Raw genomic sequence first — 25,134 nt, 5'->3', positions numbered from 1 at the left:
TGCGCCGTTTACTTTATTTTATAATGTATTATGTATATAGGTTTGGTAGAAAATAAGAAATCATTGTATACATGTGAAATGTTTTCAAACTCAATTCGGTGAATTCTATATATATCGTCGTTCTTTAAGGGTCATGTTAAAAATGGAAATTATACATATTTTTAGTAAACTTTATCGTCTATATATATATGTATATGGCTAAAAGGGGTTTGACAACCTCTAAAATCGATGTACAGGTACGTTTCATTCTTTAATAGTATGTGCAGCTGTGAGGAATCTAAGATTAGCAGATCAGTCATAGGTAAAATTGTCTCGTTGAGAAAATGTTTAATTTGTTCGTGGTTACTTCGCTTTCTGGTTAAAATCTGACGCGTTTATTTAACGTTGAACGCGCGGAGATTCGACGGGGACCTTTAGTCATTCGTAACTTTCGTCGTCATTGCCGACGAGAACGGCCTCGTCAGCCACGTTGACGTAAGTCATGAACGCCAAGTCGGAAGTGGCCGAGTCGCTCTTGGCGAATCCTCTCTGAGACATGTTGTCGGTTAAGACCATTTCCGTGTGTTTTCGAACTTTCCACCGAAAAATCCGGATCCCGCACACGCAAAGACACGTGGTCAGAATCATGCCCGCACAGCCCGCCACCAAGACGATGCTCAGGTAATTGGTCCGGATTCCCAGCATCTGCAGAAAGCCGTGCTCTTTCGTTCGCACCCGAACGTTGCTCAATCGGATGACGTACTCTTCGCGCTGAATCCCCAACCAGATGGTGTAAACGCGTCCCGGTCGCAAACCGCTCAAGGTGTAAGAGTGGGTTTTGATCCCCATATAAATCGTCTTGTTACAAAGAACCTCTTCTTCAGGGGTCTTGTACTGCAAGACAAAGTCGTTGGCGATTCCCGAGGAAAGGTTCCAGGATAAGGTCACGTAGGTCGAGGTCACGGTCACCGGAAAAATCCGAACGTTCAAGTCTTTAACGGTCAGAGTGAAAGCTCTAGTGTCCGCGCCCAGAGAATTCTCCGCCACGCACGTGTACACGCCGCTGTCCTCCGGGTGAAGGTAGCGGACGTTGAGGACGCTGTTCTTAGCGTAAATTCGAGAACAGCACTCATCCTCTTTGACGCGAGTGCCGTTCCGCGCGATCCAAAAGACGGACGGGTAAGGGAGGCCCGAGGCGGAGCAGTGAACGGAAAGACTGGTACTGGGAAGCTGAGACATGGTCTCCTGGAAGATGGGAAGGACGGCTGGCTGACAGCTGGAAGGAAAGGGGCTGAGAGAGTCGAGCGGAAGGACTTTATCCTCGAGTAAACAACGGATCTCGTCTAACGGCGTTACCGACGAGTTACGAGTGGCGTTTTGCAACCAGCGCAAAGAGCAATCGCACTTTAGTGGGTTTCCGCTCAAAGAGAGACCGACCAACCGCTCGTTCGATTCGGAAAACGCGTCTTCTCGGAGCGTATGAAGGCTGTTGTTGGACAAATTGACGTATTCCAAGAGAGGGTTATTGGAGAAAGCTTCCGGCTCGACGAACTTGAGATTGCGATTATCCACCAGCGAAACGTTCGTGGCGATCGGCATGCCATCGAACGCCTTGCCTTCGACGACGGAGAGATCTCGATTGGAGCACAGGATCACCTCCTCGACCCGAACGTTGCGGAAGGAGCCGCTTTTGACGGCCCTAATAGGATTGCGGCAAAACTCCAAACGACCGAGGAAAGCCGCCGATTCTAGCGCCGAACGCGGGATTTCGTGGAGATGGTTATCGGAGAGCCTTAATTCTCCGATTCTCTTGACGAAACGAAAGGCCTCGTTCTCGACGCGGCTAATCTTGTTTTCCGACAGATCAATCAGCTCGACTTCGTTCATATGCGTCAAGATGGCTTCGGTTAGCTTATTGACGTGATTACCCGCCAGATACAAACGACGCAGATCCGTCAGTTCGGCGAAGAAGTGCGAAGCGATGACCGCCAATTTATTCTCACTCAGATCGAGGATTTTCAACTTGGGCAACTCGAATGCCATCGGAGAGACGGTGCCGATTCGATTGGCTTTCAGACTCAGATACTCCAAGTTGACGAAACTCCGGAAAGAGCCCGTTTCCACGTGAACGATGCAATTGTATCCCAAATTTAGGTAACGCAGAGTTTCTAGAAAACTTCCGGCGCTGCGAAAGCTTCGAAAGCGATTCCAGCTCAAGTCCAACATCATCAATCTTCGCAAGTGCAGCAACTCCACCAAAGCGTAGTCGTGCGAGTGACCGATGGCGTTGGCTTTTAAACTCAAGACCTCGACTTCGGACGAGATATTCTCCGGAACCGAGTAAAATGTCAGGTTCTCGCAGGTCACCGTTTTGGCGTCCAACCGCAAGAATTCCCATCCTTTCACGACGCAAACGCACAGGTGAGGACAAGACATTTCCCAGAGAGAACCGCAAACCGCTAGTCCCTGAAAAAGGATCATCACGGACACCGCCAAGCTTCTTTGGGAGAGCATCGTGCGGAGTCAGTCAACCACCGATTCTTATTTTCCCTTCTAATGGCTCCTCTTTCCAAAGGAATAATGGAGATTAACAGACTAAGGAGGAGGAGAACCACCAGCCATTTCCGGTGAGGATCGATTAGCGAGCATCACTCTTCCGGGATGATAAGTGACCTACGACAGAGAGCCTGAGAGACACCTTCGACTTTTGACCGCTTCCAACTCTCCAACGTCCGAAGTAGCTCTCCTCTGTCTTCATTTTTCAACTCTTAGCATCATCGTCTATTTGTAGCCGCATTTCAAATCGTATACTTCAATGAAGACTTATTTCCAAGTGCAAAGAATCTAAAAGGAAAGAAACGTAAACCTTGAAATAACTGATTTTAAACGGAGACATTTTTCTAAACATAAATAAATTCCCGGAAACGCGTTCTCTCTTTCTCCACTTTAACGTAAAATAAAACTTCTACGAATTCGTAAATCGTCGGAACTCATTTTCTTCTCGACAATATATTTCTTTCCCAAGATAGCTGAGCGACAGACCCGCGTTCCATAAACTTTACCTAAATACAATAATTACCCGACAGTTCTTTTAAGGAAAGATAGAGGGTGAAGAGGACGCCTACGAAACTGCAAACAATCTACACGGTTAAGTCTCGTCTTAGCCATCGCTCCGAGAGATCTACTGAATTATTTACAGCCGCTTCGTTTGCTTTTACTTCGTTCAACAAATTTAATACAAAGTTTAAACCAGCCCAGAAATATCCTCGCACGCTGCGAAAAAGGACCTTCCAAAAAAGCGGACACCCTCGTTGCAGTCGTCGTACATAAAGAAGGAAAAAGAATACGGTAAAGGTTTTGGGAATTCAACTTACGTAAGAGGCCAATCTTTCCCGAGTCACGTACGATTTTGGAGAGGCTCCCCCCCCCCCACACGCACACGCGAAAAAAAGAAGAAACGACATATACACGAGTGAAAAAGGAAAGAATGGTGAGAGAGAAAAATGTAGGGCTATACGTCGTCCACACGCTCATTTTTATCAAAAGGGTGGGATTTATAGCCACAAAAAGGAAACGCGATGGCCAGACAATCGATTAAATATCGGATCCGTAAGCGTACTAAGCGTAGTAAAAGTCTTAGAGCGTGACGTCATACGATACCTTAGTAACGTGACTAACTATACACGCCCACTTCGTAGTACGATCATCATACAAATTCGATTTATCGCAAAATCGTGCCGGTCGATCTAACGGAGCGAAAAGGAACAATAAATACGCGAATAACAACGTTCTAGAGTCTATTTTTAGAAGGCGCACGAGGATGGGGAGGTAGATATTCGCTCCATTGGGTAGGCGTTCGAGGGTATGGGCGCTTTCGCCAAATAAATCGTGTATGAGGACTTAACTCGCTCTACAAACATTCTATAATAGATACGGAGAGTTATGGGAATATCGAATGATATAACAAATGATTAAACTATTCGTATTGGTCAGTAGATAAATCGGAACATAATTAATCCGGAATAGCTCACTTAACCCAATTTGAAATGTATAGCGTTTAGTAATCGATCATACGTGGCTTCAAAATCTCGGAGAATCAAATAGGAATACATAAATGTAAAGGGACCCGAAACGGATTTTATTTCATTAGGATCTAACACGAACCATTTATCATAGTGAACGTCCCACTTTGGATGAAAGGAAGAAGAAATTTTACTTTAAATTTTAAATCGCTTCCTATTAGGAAATCGACGGGGAAATTCTTTTCCATGTCGACATTTGAATGTCGACGTTTTATCTATATAGGCGAAGGAAGGGGAATAAGGGATTGCTGATTACTCGAATACCGGGCCACCGGAGAGCATCCAGTAACGAGAGAGAGAGAGAGAGAGAGAGAGAGAGAAGAAAGGGAATGCGGTAGCGGTGTTAAAGGTGGATCCCAAACTATCGATTACGCATTACACTCCGAATCGCTCAATATTAATGATACTCCTTGGATTCAAGGTAGAATTCGTTATTTTCCGCTGGCCCGGGAGCGCGCGTTAAGGCCAACTTCTCTAATGAAATTTGTCGACTGCTAAACGAATTTGTATCTCTGGTCTCACGCCGAGATAAAGTCAATTAGTCCGTACGACAGGGGTCGTCTTCCGATTTTACACGTGTCCTATATATTCCCTATTATTAAAACGTCCAGATGGTGGTGAAGTCTGCGGAATGTACGGAGCGCGTCGACGTTACGTTACAACGAATCCAAACGCAATTAGCATTCCGTTTATATAGGTTTGAACCCTCTCTCCGAAATGAGTAATTATTCAGTGTATTCCCGGATGAGATTAGCTTCGGTATACAAACTTGGAAAATCTTAATCCACGCTCTCCCACTTTTCTCCGCTACTAGATCCACCTAAAGCGAGATGGGAGTACGGTACCAACATTCACTCGCCCTGTGTCCCGTTAATTATGCATAAATTTCAGCTGCCATCACGTTAAAAGTCCCCAGAAAGAGAATATATATATATATATATGTATATATATCTCGCGACTTGAGTGAAATCTTTTATAAACTCGGAAGAATTCGAAGCGTATATTTAATATTATGAAAAATGTGATAAATATGAACTCTCTCCATTATTTACACATCTTTCCGGGCAGAAATACCGTATACTAATGGAAACGCGATGTTCGATCCGCGTATATACGTTAGATTTCTAGAATTGGTGATCCAATTAGTGAACTGGTGTGTAAACTCGCAATTCATTCGTCGTGAAAAACGATAACCAGCGTGTTTGTTTTCTATTTAATTTTAGAAGGCTATTTCCTCCAACTCGGGACATTGAAAATTAACGACGGGTCTCTTCTTTGTGGGAGAACAAGCGGAATTTGAACTCTTATCGCGGATTGTCAAATAAGCGAGACTTAGCGAGTAACAATAGACTTTCGTAAAGTTATACGCGCGATATTACGAATATTCAAATGAAACTTCTCTACGTCAAATAGAGCGCGAAGATCCGAAATGACTAATGTTAAAATTCTGACCGAAGAAATAAAACTTTAAAGACCATTCTATAGCTCTAAGTTGATCGTACGGACAGATCTGGAAGGAAAATTCACTTTATAAGACAAATCTATAAAATGAGATCCTTTTACTGCCCGGAGGGACTGGGAAAATTGGGAAAAGGCAAAATATTAGATCAATTTGGGAGCGATAGGGAGGGGAGCTGAAAGAGATAATACCTTCGGGAAATTAGACGAGCCGAATTTAATCTCATTTAATAGAAAACTTTTGACTTTAGCCCTCCCCTCCTCGCAAAACCGACGGTTCAGATTCGTACTTAGGAAATTGAGATTCGAATAAGCCACCGCAACGAGATCTAGCTGGTGCGCGTTTATACGAATGGAACGTATACTAAACTAAATAAGAAGAGGTATCGGTATCCTATACCGCGAGAATAAAAGAAAATAAAAATAATGAAAAAAGAGAAGCTTCTCTTCATCCGGAGCTTAGTACACGACGCCAGAGTTACGGAGATTCCTTTCTGGAAAGTTTTGTCGATAGTTTGGAGGAAGGTAAACAGAAAGTGAAGTTTGCATCGATTTAGGAACGATTCTCTAATCTCTATACTACGAGGGAAAAGGGACGGGCGATACTACGAATATGGGCAAGCGTCGAAGAAAACTTTCGCTACTTTATATCGGATTGGAACCAAAGAGAGAGGCAGCGGTTCAAAGAGCAGCTAGTTTAATAGTTGGAAAAAAGGGGATACGTTCGAATTACAAATTGGTTAGCTCCCGTTGATGAACGAGATGTTTTTAGCCTGATCCGGCGTTTAGATTTATTTAAAAATGAAGTAAAATTGCTAATACAAAGTCAATGGACTTATTAGCTAGGAATTACAAATCAGTTTCGAAGCTAAGCTTCATTTTTACCAAATCCAATAGTAAAATTGAAAACCTACTTAACAGAATTAATTTCACTGAAATATTAAACCATTAAAATCACTAGCTATAGTAGGTCGCCATAAATCCCGATTTTTAAAAATAGTTCTTTTTATAAACTAACGTGGCCTTCTTGTTGAAATGTTGCTCTTACGTCACAGTCTCTTACTTTGACAAGCCTACTAGCGCGCGCTACAGTCGCGAGGAATATAGCTTTTTCTAGAGCGCGTGCAAATCGCTCGTGCGAAGAATACACAAATAAAGCTGGGTCTTGTGACGTAAGAGCAACATTTTAACAAGTTGGGCAAGACTATTGGATCTGTGAACTGAGATATTTGAGGTTAATATTACTTGGCACTCAATTAACTCAAAGTAATAAAGTACTATGGTGTTCTAGACATTAGTAGTAATACTAGGTGCTCGCTTTGCATTTTCAAATTCGTTTCGGCTGCTCAGGAAAGGTTTGGGGTATTGCAAAAAGAAAAGGAATTAATATTTTTTTCTATATAATATGTAAAGCTAATAATTCAATAGTAAAATAATTAATGAAAACTATTTATATAGTTGGCTTCGCTAGGGACAACCTAGTTGATGATTTCCAGCCCGTACATTTTCAATTTGGAAGGATAATTCGAACTCAACCCATTTTTTTCCCGGTGCGAGTTCCTTCAGATGGAACAAAACAACGTTACGTACGTTTCCAGAGAAACTTGCACGGAATCCCAGGCGTAGCACGGCCACTATTAAATTCAGTGAACCGAATTTTGAAGCAAAAAGGCATATACCGTATTATACACTGGCGGGAACGAATATACAGGCTTAAACTCAACGAATTTATGTGAAAGCTTTCGAATTAGGAGCTCCAATTTTTTTTTATTCTTTTCACGGAATACAGGGCGAGTAACGGTGGCCAAAAATGACCGAAATCCAGAGCGATGGATAGAAAGTCGAAGCAGAGTTCGTGCGCTAGAAATTAGCGCGTCGCGATTAGCCGCAAGGGTTTTCTGGGAACATCGCGGCACTGGGATCTAAAATAGCGCAACTAATTAAAGGGAAGACTGAGGAGGAGGTTGATGCTTCTTGTTCAAACAATGGACCCCGGAAAATTAGAAACTTTTCTTGGCAAATTCGAGCGGCATCTTCCCTAAGAATCCATAGCGTAGGAGTTACAAAGTTTTGCCCGCGGGTTTCCGGGGCTCGCGATTAATCGAAAAACGTTCGTTATAACGATCCACGCGATATTTACTCAAAGCTTATACGCAGAATCGAAAGTCGTGAAATTCCAGCCGAAATTTCAATGGGTGACGATAGAATGGGTTTGTTTTAAGAGCAATTTCCGAGTCACTGAGCTTTATATCATTTTAAACGACCCATTCGAGAAACGCGTAAATTTCTGGGATGAGTAATACCGCTTTTAATGACGGAGAAAAACAATTGGACGATTCAATTTCCCGAGCAGTTACTTTCCGTGTTTCGCGAGAAAGAGAGAAATAAAGGCCTACGAAACGAACAAATAAAACACAGAAAGATGAGATAATATAATACATAAATCCTTTACCTTGTCAAGCGCGCTGTCTTTCTCTATTCTTTCGGCTGAGCTCTTCCTCTTCAGAGTGTCGGCGTGGTTCCGCGGAACGCGTCGAAGCGAGTCGAAGCTCGCTCGGCGCGCGTCTATAGGACTGCCCCAATAAATCGTCAGGAAATTCGCAATCCGCGACCCGTTCTCGGCTGGTTATATTTTCGGCTTCTTTTTCTCTCGGCCGCGCTGGAGCAAAAATAGGATTGACGCCGGATTACAGGGGGAGATACGGTCGAGCGAGGAGAGAGTCGCGCCGTACAAGCGCCTCCAACGACCAGAAGCGAGTGGAGAAAGAGAGGAGCGTCGACTGGAGAGCCAACCGCTCAATACCGTTGCTTTAACCCGTCTAAACTTTCTCGCCCGAGTTCCCGATGCCAGAGTGTGGCTGCTAAAAGCTGCCCACACTGACGCGAATCGCGCTTGCTCCGATAGGTCAGCACCACCATCCGGCCAGGGTTCAGCCACCTCTTCAACAAACAAGACACTTTTTATCGCTCATTTTATACGAATGCGCTTACAGTTTGTAACCGCGAAATCTATAAAGGGCAGGCAGGCTCTCAGTTAAGGGCAGGCAGAGTGGCGGGATATATGCCCATTAGGCGGATGGGAAGGGTACGAGTCTGATCAATTTGGCAGATGCCAAACCCTAATTTCGGCATAATTGCGTAATCCAATTCAAAATGGGAGAGCGTGACGCTACGCGTAACACCGCTAATAGACCTCCAAATATGTAGGTTTATTTCATCCATTAGACTTGAACAAGCGCGGTTAGACGCGGGATTTTCCATTACGTTAATAAGATTCCCAGGAAGTTTATAGCTATCGCCAAACAAGTTTCGTAGACTCCTATATAATATCGGGGACGCGTAGTGAATTTCACGCCAAACATATTCAGGTAAGCAAAATAAAAACACGTCGCAGCTCGACCAAATAAAAGCGCAATTATAATATAAGCATTTATTTAAAATAATTTCAACGTTTTAAGCTTGTTTTAGAAAGGAATATGTTATTTAAAAAAAAACAAAGAAAACAAGCTCTCTCCTCGGCATTCCAAAGTAGAGCATAGCGCCGATTTGATGTGGGTGGGTGACGGCGTTTCGCGAAAATCACCCGGCGGAGCAGCGCTGCGATTTTTAAAAAATTATCGGTGGCGTGCAATTTTTTCGGTGGGGTCGAAGGTGCAAAAGTTTATCCCCCTGTTGAAAATTAAAATGTTTTTAAAGGAAAAAAAAATAAGTTAGCAAATCTTAAAAACCATTCGGCAGGCCGGGAGTAGTGGCTCACTCCTGTAATCCCAGTCGTCCGGGAGGCAGAGTTTGTGGATGGCCGTATGAGGACGACCACCGATCCCCCAACGGGTGGTCGGAATACTTCCGCCACGGGTGTCCCCACCCCTGTCCCCAAGTATCCCCCCGTTGGCGTGGCCTTTACACATGTCTCAACCCTGATTAATCGCATAGCGGTAAGTGGTGTATTGTCCCATTTACTAAAAAAAAAACACACACATTCGGCGGAGGTATAAAAATTTATCGGCGGCGGCGGTTCGGTGCCAGAGAAAATATCGGCGTCGGCGGCGTTGGATCGGCGGCGCTAGGAGCAACGCGCGTATTTCCGAGCCAGCAATCTAGGAGCGATCATCTCTGCTGTTTATCCCCCGCTTGATTCCCCCTTCATCCAGGCTGTTGTTTTGGGAAGCAAACTTTAATGGTGTTTCTCGCGGTCTCTCAGGATCAACAAGTCAATAATATTGGCAAAATGAAAAAGACATCAAAATCGCGGAAGAGGGCTCTTCGAAAGCATCTCAGTTTCCTCTCACATATATGTCTTCACATCGGATGGTAATAACAGAGTGGTCAAGATGACAGTTGTTCGAGATGACCGTGAACAATATGTATAAAGATAAAGTTGAAAATTTAGCAATAAGAAATTTGTTATTTCTACAAAATAAAATGACAGGAATTACTCAATTACATTGAGGTCCTGGACATAATTTAGTAACAAGGTCCTTTATGTAAAACTGTTTTTAATTTTTTAATTTGTTTTAATTTTTGAAATAGTTAAGGCCATATGGGTATTCCGTCACTGGAACAATAACCATCGATTTCCAAAATTACAAAATCCACTTTGCATTTTTAAAACAGACACTCACGGGTTTAGTTAAAAGGAACCACCTAGGGACTGCATTGTAAAGCATGATAAAATACACGAATAAGTAGATTAGTCCATAATGAAAAGGGATAAAAAAGCTAAACCTTAAACAAATTTGAAGCGATTTAAAAACTTACAAATAACTCGTACCAATAGGTCTTCGAGCAAACGTACAGACGCTAAATTCGGACCAAATAGATCTTCGAGTGAAAAACTAAATAAAATAAAATAGCCAGAAATTCCAACGGTAGACCGTTTTCGTCCTATTTGGGACTCATAAGTACAGGGCGGGAGATCTGGCTGGCGACTGTTACACTGAAAAGAGAAACTAAGCCTAAACATAAAAAATTTCAAAACGCGTTGCGTAGCAACGGAAAGCCGAATTGGGGGAGACTGGTGGAGAATAGTATATTCGAAATGTTAAGTTTAAAGGAATCACCTATGGATTGCAGTGCAAAGGATGATAAAATAATCCCCATATTCGGCTTTCCGTTGTTACGTAACGCGTTTTGAAATTTTTAATGTTTTCACTCGAAGATCTATTTGGTCCGAGTTTCGCGTCTTTATGTTTGCTCGAAGACCTATTGGTATCACTCACTGTTTTAGCCTTTTTTAGAACTCGCTCTAAATTAAAATAGAAAAAAGATATACAGAGGTCATTCTATCTGTCACGAAAAACTATGGCTAATTCAACTAAGATCTAATAACAAGTGAAGTTACTATACGTATTCCAGGGATAGAAGCAGCCGCATCATAGTGATACCGCGGCGCTCTAGTAGCGGCTGAAGGCTGTAGCGTAAAAGGTTTATATAGGGAGGCTGCTCGTTTTAGAGCGTTATAAACTTCATCCTCTTTTATCGCCCTCTATAAACCAAAAACTGCGTGGCGCGTCCTTATATGTGCCCCGTTATTATTTAATCTACGCAGAGTCCAACAACCCCCATAAAAGTAAACGACATCAACCGACACGGAGACTTCAAAATTTACAGCGCCACCGGAGCCGCGAGAGATAGTAAGGCATAAAATGGAGAACGTGGTTCGAGCAAATTGTCCCCATCGCGCTACCAAGAGGACACTCTGGGAATGGCGAAGCTGGTAAACCGCTTTTAAATGTCACGAACGATTTCCGAGATAACTCGACTCTGAGCTAGCCGTGTCCCCTTAAATCCTTAAAGAGCTGATTTGAATTCGAGTCCGGTACCAGCGCCAATTCGCGTAAATTTGTCCCAATTTATAACGAGATTTAAAAGTTTATTTCTTGAATGAAGTTTGATACCGTAGAGGAAGAATGGCTAATAAAGCCCCTCGAAGGAGAAGATCTTTCGCGGCATCAATTCGAGGAAAAAGCTGAGCGCGCGCCGGGAATCTCTCATTTGCATGAGCCAGCGCGGCTGCGGGCGAGAGAGCGGAGAGAACTTCGAAAGCAAATGTAAGTTTAATTGCCGAGCCGCTCACGGCCGACCCGAGTGTTGGCTCGCCCTCTTTCCTAGATAGGATATTCGCTAAGGTTATTCGTTTATAACTTTTGCCGTCGCCATCCAGCTCTAAGTAAAGCCTGGTTTTCACTTGGCGGTTTTTGGACGAAAAAGCCCGGCGTCGACGGAAAATGGGCGAAAATTTCCGTCGACGCCGGGCGGAAATTCCGTCGGTTTTCGGTTTTGTGTGGCGATTTTCATTTCTATTTTTTTCGCTCAGTTGGGCGATTTCGCTCTTTTCAACCAATCAAAAACCATATTCGAAAGGTGACTGTGACGTCAGAGGGGATGGTTAATTTCCCGCTTCTTGCATCCGGAACTCGGCCACGTGCTTTTCTGTGAATTTTGGAACGTGTTTTGGTTTCTTGATACCCTTGTTGCCTTCTTTTCCAGTATGTTTCTTTCACACAAACCGATCTTTCATAACTCATATTTCTTTGAACACGATAGATCATGTAAAATAACATTAAATTTAAAATGCTTACATGAGCTTTAATCAATAGTTCACTATTATGATCAGATAAATCATCCATTTTTAGGCCTAGGCTTAAATCTCCACTATCAGACGAAAACCGACGAACTCGCTGGCAGAAACAAAACCGCTTTATTTCCGCCCAAAAAAAACGCCAAGTGAAAATGCTAAAACGCCGACAGTGAGCGAAACGTCGAAAACCATATCGCCGACGTCGAACTTTCTGTCGGTGATTTTCCGCCAAGTGAAAACCAGGCTTAAGCAACGTTAATCAGGTAGTAAAGGCTGCACTCGCTACTATTTTGCAAGACGTACGATCCTTCCTACGCGGAATGGTAAACGACTCCGATTCATCCGCTACTATATATCTAAATCCAAAGTTAGTTCTCAGTCAAGGCGCGCTCTTACGCTTCCAGAAATTCGTTTCCCTTTTCCTCTCCATTTAAAAATATGCTTGGCCGTGTTATGATGATCCGGAATATCTTTCTTTCCGCTTCCTAATGACCGCGTTGAGCTGATAATACGACTGAAATATGGCTAGAGTGACTTTACCCTGCGCGAAAATTTCACCAAAGAGTCAACTAATGGGCGCTTCGGTACTACGGCACTCGGGGGTTTCGTTGACTTTTTGGAGGTAATTGCATTTTCCCATTATATCCCTTTCGTTCTCCCCCGCTTCTTCTTCCCGTCGTTGGCTTTTAATGGAGGTCTTGTTCACGCTCCCCCCCCCCCAAATAAATCCGAAAGTTAGACCCTAACTACGTGACCCTGCATTAAAAAAACGCTAAAGCTGTATTTCTAGAGAAAAATCCAAAAATTAACTCGCTTTACAATAGCAAATCATCTTAAGGGGGAAGACTACAGTGGCCATTGTCTACTTCCGCGCTATTTCAAGCTGAACTCTTTTAATTTTGTAATTTAACTTAAAATTAATATTTAAGTGTAGAACAGCCTCTTTTTAGTGACTAAAATAATTTTTACAATTTTCAATTTATAAGTAATTAAGTTATTACGTTTTAATTCGGACCCCCGGAGCTAAACAAGTTGGGCAAGCGCCCAAACCACCCTATAGTTAGGACCTTATATCTCGTTAACTATTAATATTAGAATTATCAAAATTATTTTAAGCACTAGAGGCAGGTTCAGGAACTTCAGCCTAATTAGAAAAATATAATTCAATTATGTAATTGTTAAAACAGAAACGTTCAGCTTGAACGAAAAAGAGGCTTTTACTGTATTCTTACCCCTTAAAAGTACGTTACTTCACTCCACGGCGAGTTGATAAACTGTAAAGGTACACCATCTAAAGTCTAATCGCTATTTGTAGCGACAAAATCGTAGGTATCAAGTTACTTATTTACCGGAAAGTACAAAAAACGTTAAATAGATATTGATAAATATCACAAGAAGCTTATAACACATTTCTTAATAGGGAAATATTTATTTTATTTTACTGTTAATGTTACGCGCTTGAAGCATGTCTCTGATTTATAAAAATTAATTTAGAAAGAAAAATGGTGCAATGGCAATACGTCAGTTACTACATTTTTAAAACTATTAAAGACTTAAATATAGTTAATATATATTAATATCGGTACGGCTATAAGTAAGTTTTTAAATTTCTTCAAATTTGTAGGGTTTAGCTTTATTATATCTTTTCATAATGGACTTATCTACTTATTCGCTAATTATATAATCCTTTACAATGCAGTCCATAGGTGGTTCCTTTTAACTTAACATTGCGTATATACTAATCTCCAGCACTCTCCCCCTATTCGGCTTTCCGTTGCTACGCAACTCGTTTTGAAATTTTTAATATTTAGGCTTAGTTTCTCTATTCGGTGTTATAGTAGCAAGCCAGATTTCCCGCACGGTACTGACGAGTCCCAAATAGGAGGAAACCGGTATACCGTTGGAATTTCTGGCTATTTAATTTAATTTAGTTTTTCACTCGAAGATCTATTTGGTCCGAGTTTCGCGTCTTTTTGTTCGCTCGAAGATCTATCGGTACGAGCTATTAGTAAGTTTTTAAATTTCTTCAAATTTGTAGGGTTTAGCTTTATTATCTCTTTTCATAATGGACTTATCTACTTATTCGCTAATTATATAATACTAATAAATAAGTAAACATCCAAAATGAAATATAATTTTTATATTTCGAGTCATTCACTGAAAAGTTCATCGAGCCTGTTTTATTTCTGTGCCTTGTTAGGTACTTCTGATATGACCTATCTGTTTATCTCTACGACATACCGTAAATCTGTTTCATCTTTCACAAACCACCAAGCTACAAAATAAAAGCATGGGCCTAATGAAAGCGCTCTGTTAATTAATAAAACAAAACGCATTCTACAGGTGCCTTTAATTACTCTGAATCACGCGAGGGATCGTGGAGTGTCTCATAATTAAAGGAAAACTGATTTACGAAATAAAAAAATCTTCGGTAGGCTAGGCAAAATTAACAGAATGTCCACAGCGCTTTTAAAAATAAGTGTTTATATAAAACGATGAGATGAGATACGTTCAAACTTCCGTTTGTTTATCGCACCAGCATTATTACCTTAAAATATACAAGAAAGGTGCCGACAAAGGCGAGAATGAGACAACCGACTCTATTATTTACGAGGGTAAATTATGAATATTTTAAGTCCAAGCGTCTGCATAAATTTCGGGAAAGTATATATAAACTAACCGGGGAATGAATAATGAGCTTCAATGTTAATTTTAAGAAATAGGGAGGTGAAAAATAAGAAGAAATGTAAGCGAGAAGGTTCAGCGTGGAGAGGCCCTCGGGGATGTATCTACATGAAATGGCTCTGCAGAGAATGACATATGTATAATAGACTTGGAAGGAATAGAGAGAAAACGGGAGAGAGGGCGTGAAATGGGATACTTCCAAAGATCCAAAGAAAAATTTCCCTAGAGATGAAGAGCGGACATATATTCAACTATTCCGTATCTCTTCTTACACCTATACTGAACTATAATAGTAAAACCAGTATTATTCTTCGCACAATCCCTTTTATAAAACATACATTATTTGCTAAGAATACCTTAAAATGTCCTTCATTCTCTTAATCTAAGACTTCACTTCAGAAAATGAGTATAAAATCATAACTCTACTCTTCATCTTAACATCTTTCCCATCTCGATTATTACGAAAACACTATCATCCGAGTTAAAAGTCTCCATCCCATCACCATTCCCTTCTCTACAAGACACGTTCCTATAATTACAGCCTTAATTTCCAATAAAGGTCCTTAATATCATCAACAAGATCCAAAAAAAATTCCCGCTTCGTTTTACACGATCTTAACCTTCAACTTCTCCTTTATAATTAATTTTCCCCGGTCCGTGTACGCGAATTTTTTCACAAGCGCTTCCTCCCACTGCCCCCTCACCGTTACAACGCGGGGGTCGATTTCTCCAATCGATTTTTCATAATTAAATTACCTAATGACTCGGAGCGAAGTGTAAAATTTAATTATCTCCGCGCACGGCTATATCGCGAGAGTCTCATCCGAAAATTCCCGCCTCGTGAATAATTCCCAATTAGCAAAGCACTGGCCTCCGCTCGGATATCGCTCGACGATGGATTAACGTCGCGCGCCGCCAGAGAGCGCTCGCTTGTCACCAAAAACTTAACAACGCCTTCTCTCTTTCAACGGCGTATACAAAAGGGTTTCGACGACTTTAATCGCTTCTTTTTTAAAAATCGACACGGGGCATCTCGCCGATAACAAATAAGTTTAAATATAATTAGGCCTTTCGCGCTTACTTACCGAGGAATCTCGTTAGACGCGCTAGAGCGATCCGTGATCGGAGAACTTTTAGGAATGCCGGTGCGGCGCGTCCCACACGCCACGCGGATTGATACAAATTACACGACGCCTCCAGATCCCAAAACAAAAATAGATTTTGTTAACTTAGGGTCGAAGTAATTTGTTTTCCAATGTACTTTCAGAGAGGATAGATTCTCTAAAATTGGTCTACTAGCTCCTTAATGTGGGCTAGCCGAGAAGTCCCCGAGTTTTGCGGGAAAAACTTCATCGGGCGAATATTTTACTATTTAGCGAATAAATGACGCCTTATAATTATTAAATTACAGATTTTGGTCTGTTATTTTAATGGAGAGCCATTTTAAATTTTAGAAACCAACTTTAAAAATGAACTCAAGTCTTTTAGCTATTTAAATTAGTATCAGAAAACGGATTAGAGAAATACAGCCGTTTGATTCACGAGGGAAAATATAAAGCATCGGCGAATGACAAGCGGAAAAAATAGCGAGTTCTTTCGAAAGCGACGAATTTGTCGACGGGAGTCGCGGAAAGGAAAGGAATAGGAGTCTCAATTTGAGACGGGGAGAAATCAATAAGGGAAAGGCTGTGCCTTCCGGATTAAACGGTCAACGAGCGAAGAATTTGCTAGCAATGGATGTCGGCGTTTAACTTAACGACGAAAAGATACTTTACGACACGTGTACTTGTCTTTTTGGCGTCCGCGGGGACCCCATTCCTAGCTGCCGTTTTAGATGGAATTCGAATCAGTCTTGAAATCGTGGCCCGACACGCGCTACTTCCGAGAACTTAAAGAGTCGTTTCACAACGCGTATAGGAATTCTACAGCCGTCGATTATAAATTAGCCCGGACTAATCTGATATTTCGTAAAAAGGCTAGGACGAGATACGGCTCGTAGTCGCGATTAAATCCAGCTAAGCGTCGGCGGTGGCCGATCGAGAAAGCCTAAAGTGTCAAATTCCTTTTCGGGCCATCGCTTCATCCAATTCGCGCTTTTTCGGCTCGCTTACACCCAAAACACCTCCATTCGGCAGACGTAAGCGTTTAGTTTTTATTCCAGCATCATTCAGCGTGTACTTTACTCCTCCGTTCGTACGAGAATCTCGATCTATTCGGAGGACATTTGCCGACGTACAATCCTCCCGGGAATCTCGCTTATGCGTGCCGAAACTAACCTCCTTCTCTGGAGCGAATCTTCGGGAAAAAGGGAAATCAGATATCGTTGAAATTTAAAATGTATTTTTCCGATTTCAGTCACTCCCGAATGGACAAAAACAAACGAAATATACCGAAATGGAGGAAATTTGAAGGCGAAAGCGAAAATGCCTCGGAACTAAAAGGATTCAACGCCACGCTTGAAAGACCAATAAATCACATTTTAAAATAAAGTCAACGCAAATAGTAAGGGAAATACTAGGAAGGTATAAACGCCTTTAACGGTTTTAATAAATCTAGCAGCGTTATTATTGTAATTAAACGGAAAGTATATTAATTATACGAAACCCGGCCACCTGTTTAAGGCATTAAAAGTCGCTAGATGACTTGGGCCTAAGGTGGTGCCTTAGGGTATTAGCCTAGCTGATTATTATTATTATTAACGCATTTTTTCTATTAACGAAAAACTGAGATTTTATGTATTAGGATTTTAATTACAGAGTCCTTAGCTGGGGGGTAATTTACTTTTTAGGTACCATAAAACTTATTTTTCTTTACCGAAAGAAAAATAAAAACCAATCTAACGGGTAGTCTAGGCAATTTGCGGCCAAGAAATATAAAATTTGATTTATAATTTATGGCTAAAGAAAATATGATAGAAAAACAACCGGAGGGTATAAAACATACATCCAGAGTTAAGATTGGCGAGGACTAAATATATATATTTTTTTGTAAAAGCCATAATAAAGGAGATGTCTGCCGGTGGAAATCGTCCGTCGATTTATTTAAGCCCAAATAAATAACCGCGCCGTCGAACCCTGGGGCCATTTCCAGGGTATACCCCAAAAGGGTTCCCACTTTTTCACTCGCGCATTCTCTTCCGCAAATTAATATAACTTGTTTTTTTATCGATTTTGATATGAAATATTACCATACGCGATTCCATTACAGCCCCGTCTCCCTGCCGCCTTCCACAACGCTGGTGTCAATCCCTCCGGAGGATATCATTCGTTTTCGTAACACCGGAGACATCCACTGGAACATATTTCGACGCGGGTCGAAATACGGTAGGTATATGCCGTAAGGTCAAAGGACTGATTAAGGGAATAATATCGATATATATTTACCCATATATGCGCGAAAGACGATGTATTAAATTCGAATTAATTATCGGATATTGGTTGAATCATAAGTAACATAATAACTTGTATGAGAAATAGCCGAGTATTTTAAATATATGTTTTTAAAATACCATGAAGTATCAGTCGTGATTCAAGACTTTATTTAACTAGTAGATTTTAAACAATGGTAACAAATTTTAATTTATATGAAATAGCTTAGATTATCACCAAACTGATTTTCACAGATATTGCGCATTTGGGTTCCCTTCAGCACAGAGCCCCCTAGTATCTAAAATATGCCGAATTAGATTTATACTAATGCCCAGGACGATAATATACTTACTACTCAGTTCAGTTGCGATTACAAGTCAGAGCTGAGCGGGAGGGTCAGTGTGGAAAATCGGGGTTCGATTAGGAAATTAGCATTGAAACAATAGCAAGCGTCATGCTTATGGTTTTTTGTTACTTATGGTGTAATTTAATCATTTATGGAATTCGCAAGACATTTGTCAACTAAACTGCATTATATTAAAGGCCTATGATTTCTTCTGCCTGTTTTCCTTTAAGTTTACTTCCCGCCGCGCAAATATAGTGCTGGTAGGCCAACGTGTTCTGCCGACCCACCAGGATATTTGCGCGGCGGGAAGTAAACTTAAAGGAAAACAGGCAGAAGAAATCCTATTAGGCCTTTAAGGTTCCAACTACATTACAAGATTTTATCTTTCCAGATAACCTAAATAATCTTATTTATATTTAATCATTGACCTTTGTTTATCGAATTGATTGGTCATCGATTACATAAATTAAATAACGATTAAATTTTAATTATATATATATGACGGGTTTAAATCCAGTGAAAGTGATCTAGGATACTGTTATTAACAACGAAAAGCCTACGAAATTAAAAAAAAATTGACGTCAGAAGAAATGTTTTTGAAATATCGATAAAGAAAAGTAACCGAATATAAAAAGCTAGAATAAATATGCCCAAGAAAGCCACGTTTCTACTTAATCAATTTTGAAAGCCTTTCACGTCTTCGTACGAATGCGTTAAGATCGGAAAACGTCAGATTTGATGATGTCCATAAGTACAAGCGGATTATGTATGGATTGAATGCATTAAGATTTGGCTCTCAGCTAGACTGAGCGATTCACTTATCGGAATAATATTGACCCGAGTGACGTACAGAGAAGCCGTCTAAATTATTCATCACCCTCCTTTTGACAGCATTAATTCAGCTATAAATAGGTACTCGAACGCGTTTACCTTGTCGAGATATATTGGTGTCTGATGCGTTTGAATTATTAGAATGATTGGAAATTTGAGAGAAGCGCTCCGTAAAGGACATCGCGATGAATTATCGAATTATCTTTGGCCATTATGCGGGAGCATGAAGTCGCCTAATGTGCCAAAAACAAGAAACTGCGCGGAAACCGTCTCTAAATCAATTTATTCTGATAAAAATGTACCTTGTTCAAATTAAAAACTAGTGGTTTTCAACCTTTATTTTTCGCGGAAACCTTCGTTATCAGAAACTAAATCCGTGGAACCCGGCAACTTTTAGGAATTCAATAATATCCCGGGGGTCGGTGACAAAGCCCCCAGCGTTTGGAAAACCAAAACGCCTCAGATTTCAAATATATGTTTTTTTATTTATAAAAAATATATTATTATTTATAAAAAAGAAATTATTATATGTAAAAAAGAAATTATTATTTGTAAAAAGGAAATTATTATTTGTAAAAAAGAAATTATTATTTATAAAAAAAGAAATTAATATTTATAAAAAAGAAATTATTATTTATAATAATAATATTTATAATTATTAAAAAAATAAATTAGCATTTATAATAATAATATTTATAATTAAATATAAAAATAAATTAGTATTTTTAATAATAATATTTATAATTATTTATAAAAAGAAATTAGTATTTATAATAATAATATTTATAATTATTTATAAAAAGAAATTAGTATTTATAATAATAATATTTATAATTATTTATAAAAAGAAATTAGTATTTATAATAATAATATTTATAATTATTTATAAAAAGAAATTAGTATTTATAATAATAATATTTATAATTATTTATAAAAAGAAATTAGTATTTATAATAATAATATTTATAATTATTTATAAAAAGAAATTAGTATTTATAATAATAATATTTATAATTATTTATAAACAAAACTGCAGAGTTCTCAATTTATTAATCAAAACCACACAAATATGAAGTAGAATATAGGCTAGATTATAAATTTGTTATTTGGGTTTTTAAACTTTTTATATATTTTTTGAAATGCGGTACACAGGTTGAAAACCCCTGTCTTACGCAAAAATACCATTATATGAGTTAAGATAAAATTCATACTGATAAAATAACACTTTTGATCGTCATTATTTTTGTCCACAACGTCGTCTGTATCCAAAATGGATCTCTACTGCTATTGTGTCTGCTATTAGGTCTGCTATTAGGTCTGCTATTAGAAGTAATGACCTTGAATTTTCCGCCAAACCACCCAAGTGTACACCGCTTTACGGCACAAACGTAACTGCGTGCGTTACTTTGCCTGGCGATTTAAAACGTAAACATTTCATTGCCCAGGGATATAGTTACTTATTGGTAATCTATTATTTACGATGTAATAATAATAATAATCAGCTATTACCTTAGAACAAGTCAACTTTTAATCCCTGAACAGGTGACCGGGTTACAATGCGTAGGAGGGTGGTGACAAGCCCTTCATTCCACGTGAGCCAACAGCTCCCTACACTTACCGTTTACCTCTACAAGTTTTTATGAAAAGAGGAAACTGAAGAAGTCAGGGGAAAACCCCATTAATCGGTGGGGAGAGAAATTGAAAACTCAACGCGGAAGGAGTGGTTCCGAGTTTTTACCCAGTGCCACAAGCTGGGATCGAACGCTCTTGCTGCGAGGCGAAAGTGCTAACCACTCTGCCACCCCACCTTCTCCAGATAAATCTTGGTAATAGTAAAGAAAAACATTATGTGATGTATTTAACTCATCACTATTTTTTCTTTCGAAACGTATTTTTAAAAATCAATTGGTGCCAGAGAAGGTACATGTTTCAAGCGAATAGCATTAGCACTATACAGGTTGTTAAGTAAAATCGATACGAGCTAATAACTAAAATAGTGTTTTAGGTACGAATTTTAAATTTTAATGTTGTATAAAGCGACAATAAACATTTCAATGACCTTGATTCATGTCTTCAAGGTCATTCAAAATGTACCTCGAGAACCATTAAAGATAGAAACTTCGTTCCAATTAGGAAAGTGTTCCCCATCACAATTTATGTTGAAATGGCTGAAGCCCGGCGTAATGTGACCAATGAGCACCTGAGAAATTGGACACCAAGCACAAGATAGTCGTTAATGGAATAATGATCAAGCAACGACACTTAAGGAACTGTCACACTAGAGCTTAAAACCAGTTTAGGTCGGTTTGAATGCCAGTTTTGACCGCCGACGATAATTCTTGGTTCACACGTGCGAAATCGTTTCACCCCGGTTCGCTTATAGCCAAGACTTAAAGTCATTTCAAATTACGACCAGAATTTTGAAAATACTAAAATATATCCCAAAACAATTAGTTAATCATGTTTACTATACATACAGTAATATTATTTGACATTACTTAGAATGTTATTCCCATTATTTATGAAAATACGAGCAATTTTACTTCCCCGACTGGCAGTGGCGGACTGAATCTAATATTTTGGGCTGCCAGAAGACAAAGGGCCCTAGCTTTAACAACTATAACGCTATCATGTTTGAGGGGCCCACTTCATGAACGGTCCGTGGGGCCCACCTGCCATCGGGCAGGTTCACTCTATGGCCAGTCCGCCACTGCTGACTGGTCGTTTTGAAAGCGAACCAACTTGGACGAGTTGGTTCCCGAACCAACACGAAGCTATTTCTCACGCTGGTTTTGAAAAATAGTTATCTAAAACTAAGCAATTTAAAGAGTAAGTGTGAACCTGGCTTTAAGGGCTAATAAATCGAACACTACTAGTTCTGCGGCATCAACATTTTCATGACAAACTAGTTTTAGTGAGGAAATTCGAAATTTGCAAATTAAGATGACCTTGAGACATTAGTTCAAGGTTATTAAAATTTATATCGAGAACCATTAGGGGTAAGTGAATGGTTCCAATTATAAAAATGCACGCCAGCGTTTTTTAAGTCATATTATCTTTGACCCGATGCGAATTGACCAAAAATAACCCAATACCCCTATTACCAGGGTATTTACCATTTTCGTAATTCACCAGAGAAAATTGTAAATTACAATTAACCCGGTAAATTACCGCGTTACTTACCCGTGTAAATTACCGATTTATAATTCCAGTTTAGTGTTTTAGTTTAGTTAGTGTGTATATCATTATTGCGTATAACAAAAATTGGGGTTTTTTTCGTGAAGAAAAATTCGAGAGCCCCGAGAAAGGAATGCGGCATCTCGGTCATTAGCTCAAACTATTTACATTTATATTAAATTAAAGAAGCAAAGCTAGTGAATTCCGAGTAGGACTGGCGAAAGAAGGAGTTCCAATTATTATACCGTCCGCTAATATATCCCTCCGCACCAATATCAATGTTTTTCTTTCGAAATGAAAGTTGGTCGTAGCAGAAGGTACCGCGAGCGGCTTAATTGGAGTTTGTTACCCTCCCCCCGTCCTCCCCCACCTCGCACGCGCAGTTCCGATCAGAAACGAAAGAAAAAATCAAACCCCACAAATCGTGCTTTCTGAACGCACTCCCAAATTAAGTCCCATCGCAGTTCGCAGATGCCGCGCTCACAAAGGGACCCTAATTAGTCGAGTGCTTATAGATTGGTAAACTCTCTAAACTCAAACTTGGTCCTCCCCGTATCCACAATGTTTGCATCAAAGACCAGTCTTGAACCATCTGATATTCAAATAGTTTATAGCGTAGACAAATAAAAGATTCATCAGGAGAGCTATCCCGTCTTCTCAATGCCACCCTCGATTACTAGCGCCACCTTTTGAAAGAATGTTTCAAACGCCGAATAAAATCACTTTGGGTACAACTTACGTCGCAGGGTTGTAAAAAATCCATTTTGAAAATGCGTTAGCAAAAATATTTTGCATTTTGCATTTTGAGTTTCGAGTTTCTAGGAAACTATTTTGCATTTTGCATTTTGAGTTTCTAGGAAACTATACAGCAAAAATATTTTGCATTTTGCATTTTGAGTTTCGAGTTTCTAGGAAACTATTTTGCATTTTGCATTTTGAGTTTCTAGGAAACTATACAGCAAAAATATTTTGCATTTTGCATTTTGAGTTTCGAGTTTCTAGGAAACTATTTTGCATTTTGCATTTTGAGTTTCTAGGAAACTATACAGCAAAAATATTTTGCATTTTGCATTTTGAGTTTCGAGTTTCTAGGAAACTATTTTGCATTTTGCATTTTGAGTTTCTAGGAAACTATACAGCAAAAATATTTTGCATTTTGCATTTTGAGTTTCGAGTTTCTAGGAAACTATTTTGCATTTTGCATTTTGAGTTTCTAGGAAACTATACAGCAAAAATATTTTGCATTTTGCATTTTGAGTTTCGAGTTTCTAGGAAACTATTTTGCATTTTGCATTTTGAGTTTCTAGGAAACTATTTTGCATTTTGCATTTTGAGTTTCTAGGAAACTATTTTGCATTTTACATTTTGCATTTTGAGTTTCTAAGTGTAGTGTCTAATGTAAGCTCATAAATACACGTGGTAAAAGAGTAACATAAGTTTAATCTACATTTAAGTATTACAAAAGTATAAAGCGTGCGCCTCTTAGGATGTCTACTAGAAGAGAGAGGCAGAGAGGCAGACTATGCTTTTCTCTTCTAAGGTTACCTGAGGGTTTAAAGCGCCATCTATATTTGAGTTGTATGCATACACAACACTAAGAAACTATTTTGCATTTTACATTTTGCATTTTAAGTTTCTAGGAAACTATTTTGCATTTTACATTTTGCATTTTGAGTTTCTAGGAAACTATTTTGCATTTTACATTTTGCATTTTGAGTTTCTAAGAAACTATTTTGCATTTTACTTTTTGCATTTTGAGTTTCTAGGAAACTATTTTGCATTTTACATTTTGCATTTTGAGTTTCTAGGAAGCTATTTTGCATTTTACATTTTGCATTTTGAGTTTCTAGGAAACTATTTTGCATTTTACATTTTGCATTTTGAGTTTCTAGGAAGCTATTTTGCATTTTACATTTTGCATTTTGAGTTTCTAGGAAACTATTTTGCATTTTATATTTTGCATTTTGAGTTTCTAGGAAGCTATTTTGCATTTTACATTTTGCATTTTGAGTTTCTAGGAAACTATTTTGCATTTTACATTTTGCATTTTGAGTTTCTAGGAAACTATTTTGCATTTTACATTTTGCATTTTGAGTTTCTAGGAAGCTATTTTGCATTTTCCATTTTCCATTTTGAGTTTCTAGGAAACTATTTTACATTTTACATTTTGCATTTTGTGGATTTGATATGTTTTAAAGACTTTTCAAAATGAACTTTCTCGGGTACCATCATCGCAGCTCTTGTAGAGAAAGTTCGTCTGCTATTTATTACCAAGTTATCATAGATGGCGATACTCAGTTACTCACTTACTCAGAAGCAGACGAACATTCGTACAGTGCCAAAGCTTTATTTCTCATGCTGGCTGGGAGGATGGTTTAATTACTAATTAATAATAATAATAATAATTAATTAGTAATTAATTATCAATAATTAAAATATAAATAATTAAAAGTAAACAGAGTGCATTTGTAAAAACATTTAATAGCATTTTGAAAAACCAATTTTAAATTGCATTTTGTATTTTTATTTTGAGCTGTAAAAACCATTTTACATTTTGCATTTAGAAAAACCAATTTACAAAATTCATTTTGTATTTTGCATTTTGAGTCACGAAGAAATTATTTGGCA

General features: G+C 39.2%; 1 protein-coding gene across 1 annotated transcript; it reads right to left on the bottom strand.

Moving 5' to 3' along the window:
• Window positions 1-296: 296 nt before the first annotated feature.
• Window positions 297-2,415, bottom strand: LOC149932802 (uncharacterized). The gene has a single exon (XM_090157185.1). The coding sequence runs from the start codon at window positions 2,413-2,415 to the stop codon at window positions 418-420; it is 1,998 nt and encodes a 665-aa protein (XP_090013311.1). The 3' UTR covers window positions 297-417.
• Window positions 2,416-25,134: the final 22,719 nt, after the last annotated feature.

Source organism: Leiobunum rupestre, chromosome 8 (genome assembly GCF_980474605.1).
Source record: "Leiobunum rupestre chromosome 8, qqLeiRupe1.1.hap1, whole genome shotgun sequence".
Taxonomy (NCBI): Eukaryota; Metazoa; Arthropoda; class Arachnida; order Opiliones; family Sclerosomatidae; genus Leiobunum; species Leiobunum rupestre.
This window is presented reverse-complemented; position numbering and strand designations above follow the sequence as displayed.

Bases quoted from the DNA above. Each gene is read 5' to 3' on its own strand.
- LOC149932802 (XM_090157185.1), bottom strand. From the start codon at position 2,415: ATGTCTTGTCCTCACCTGTGCGTTTGCGTCGTGAAAGGATGGGAATTC.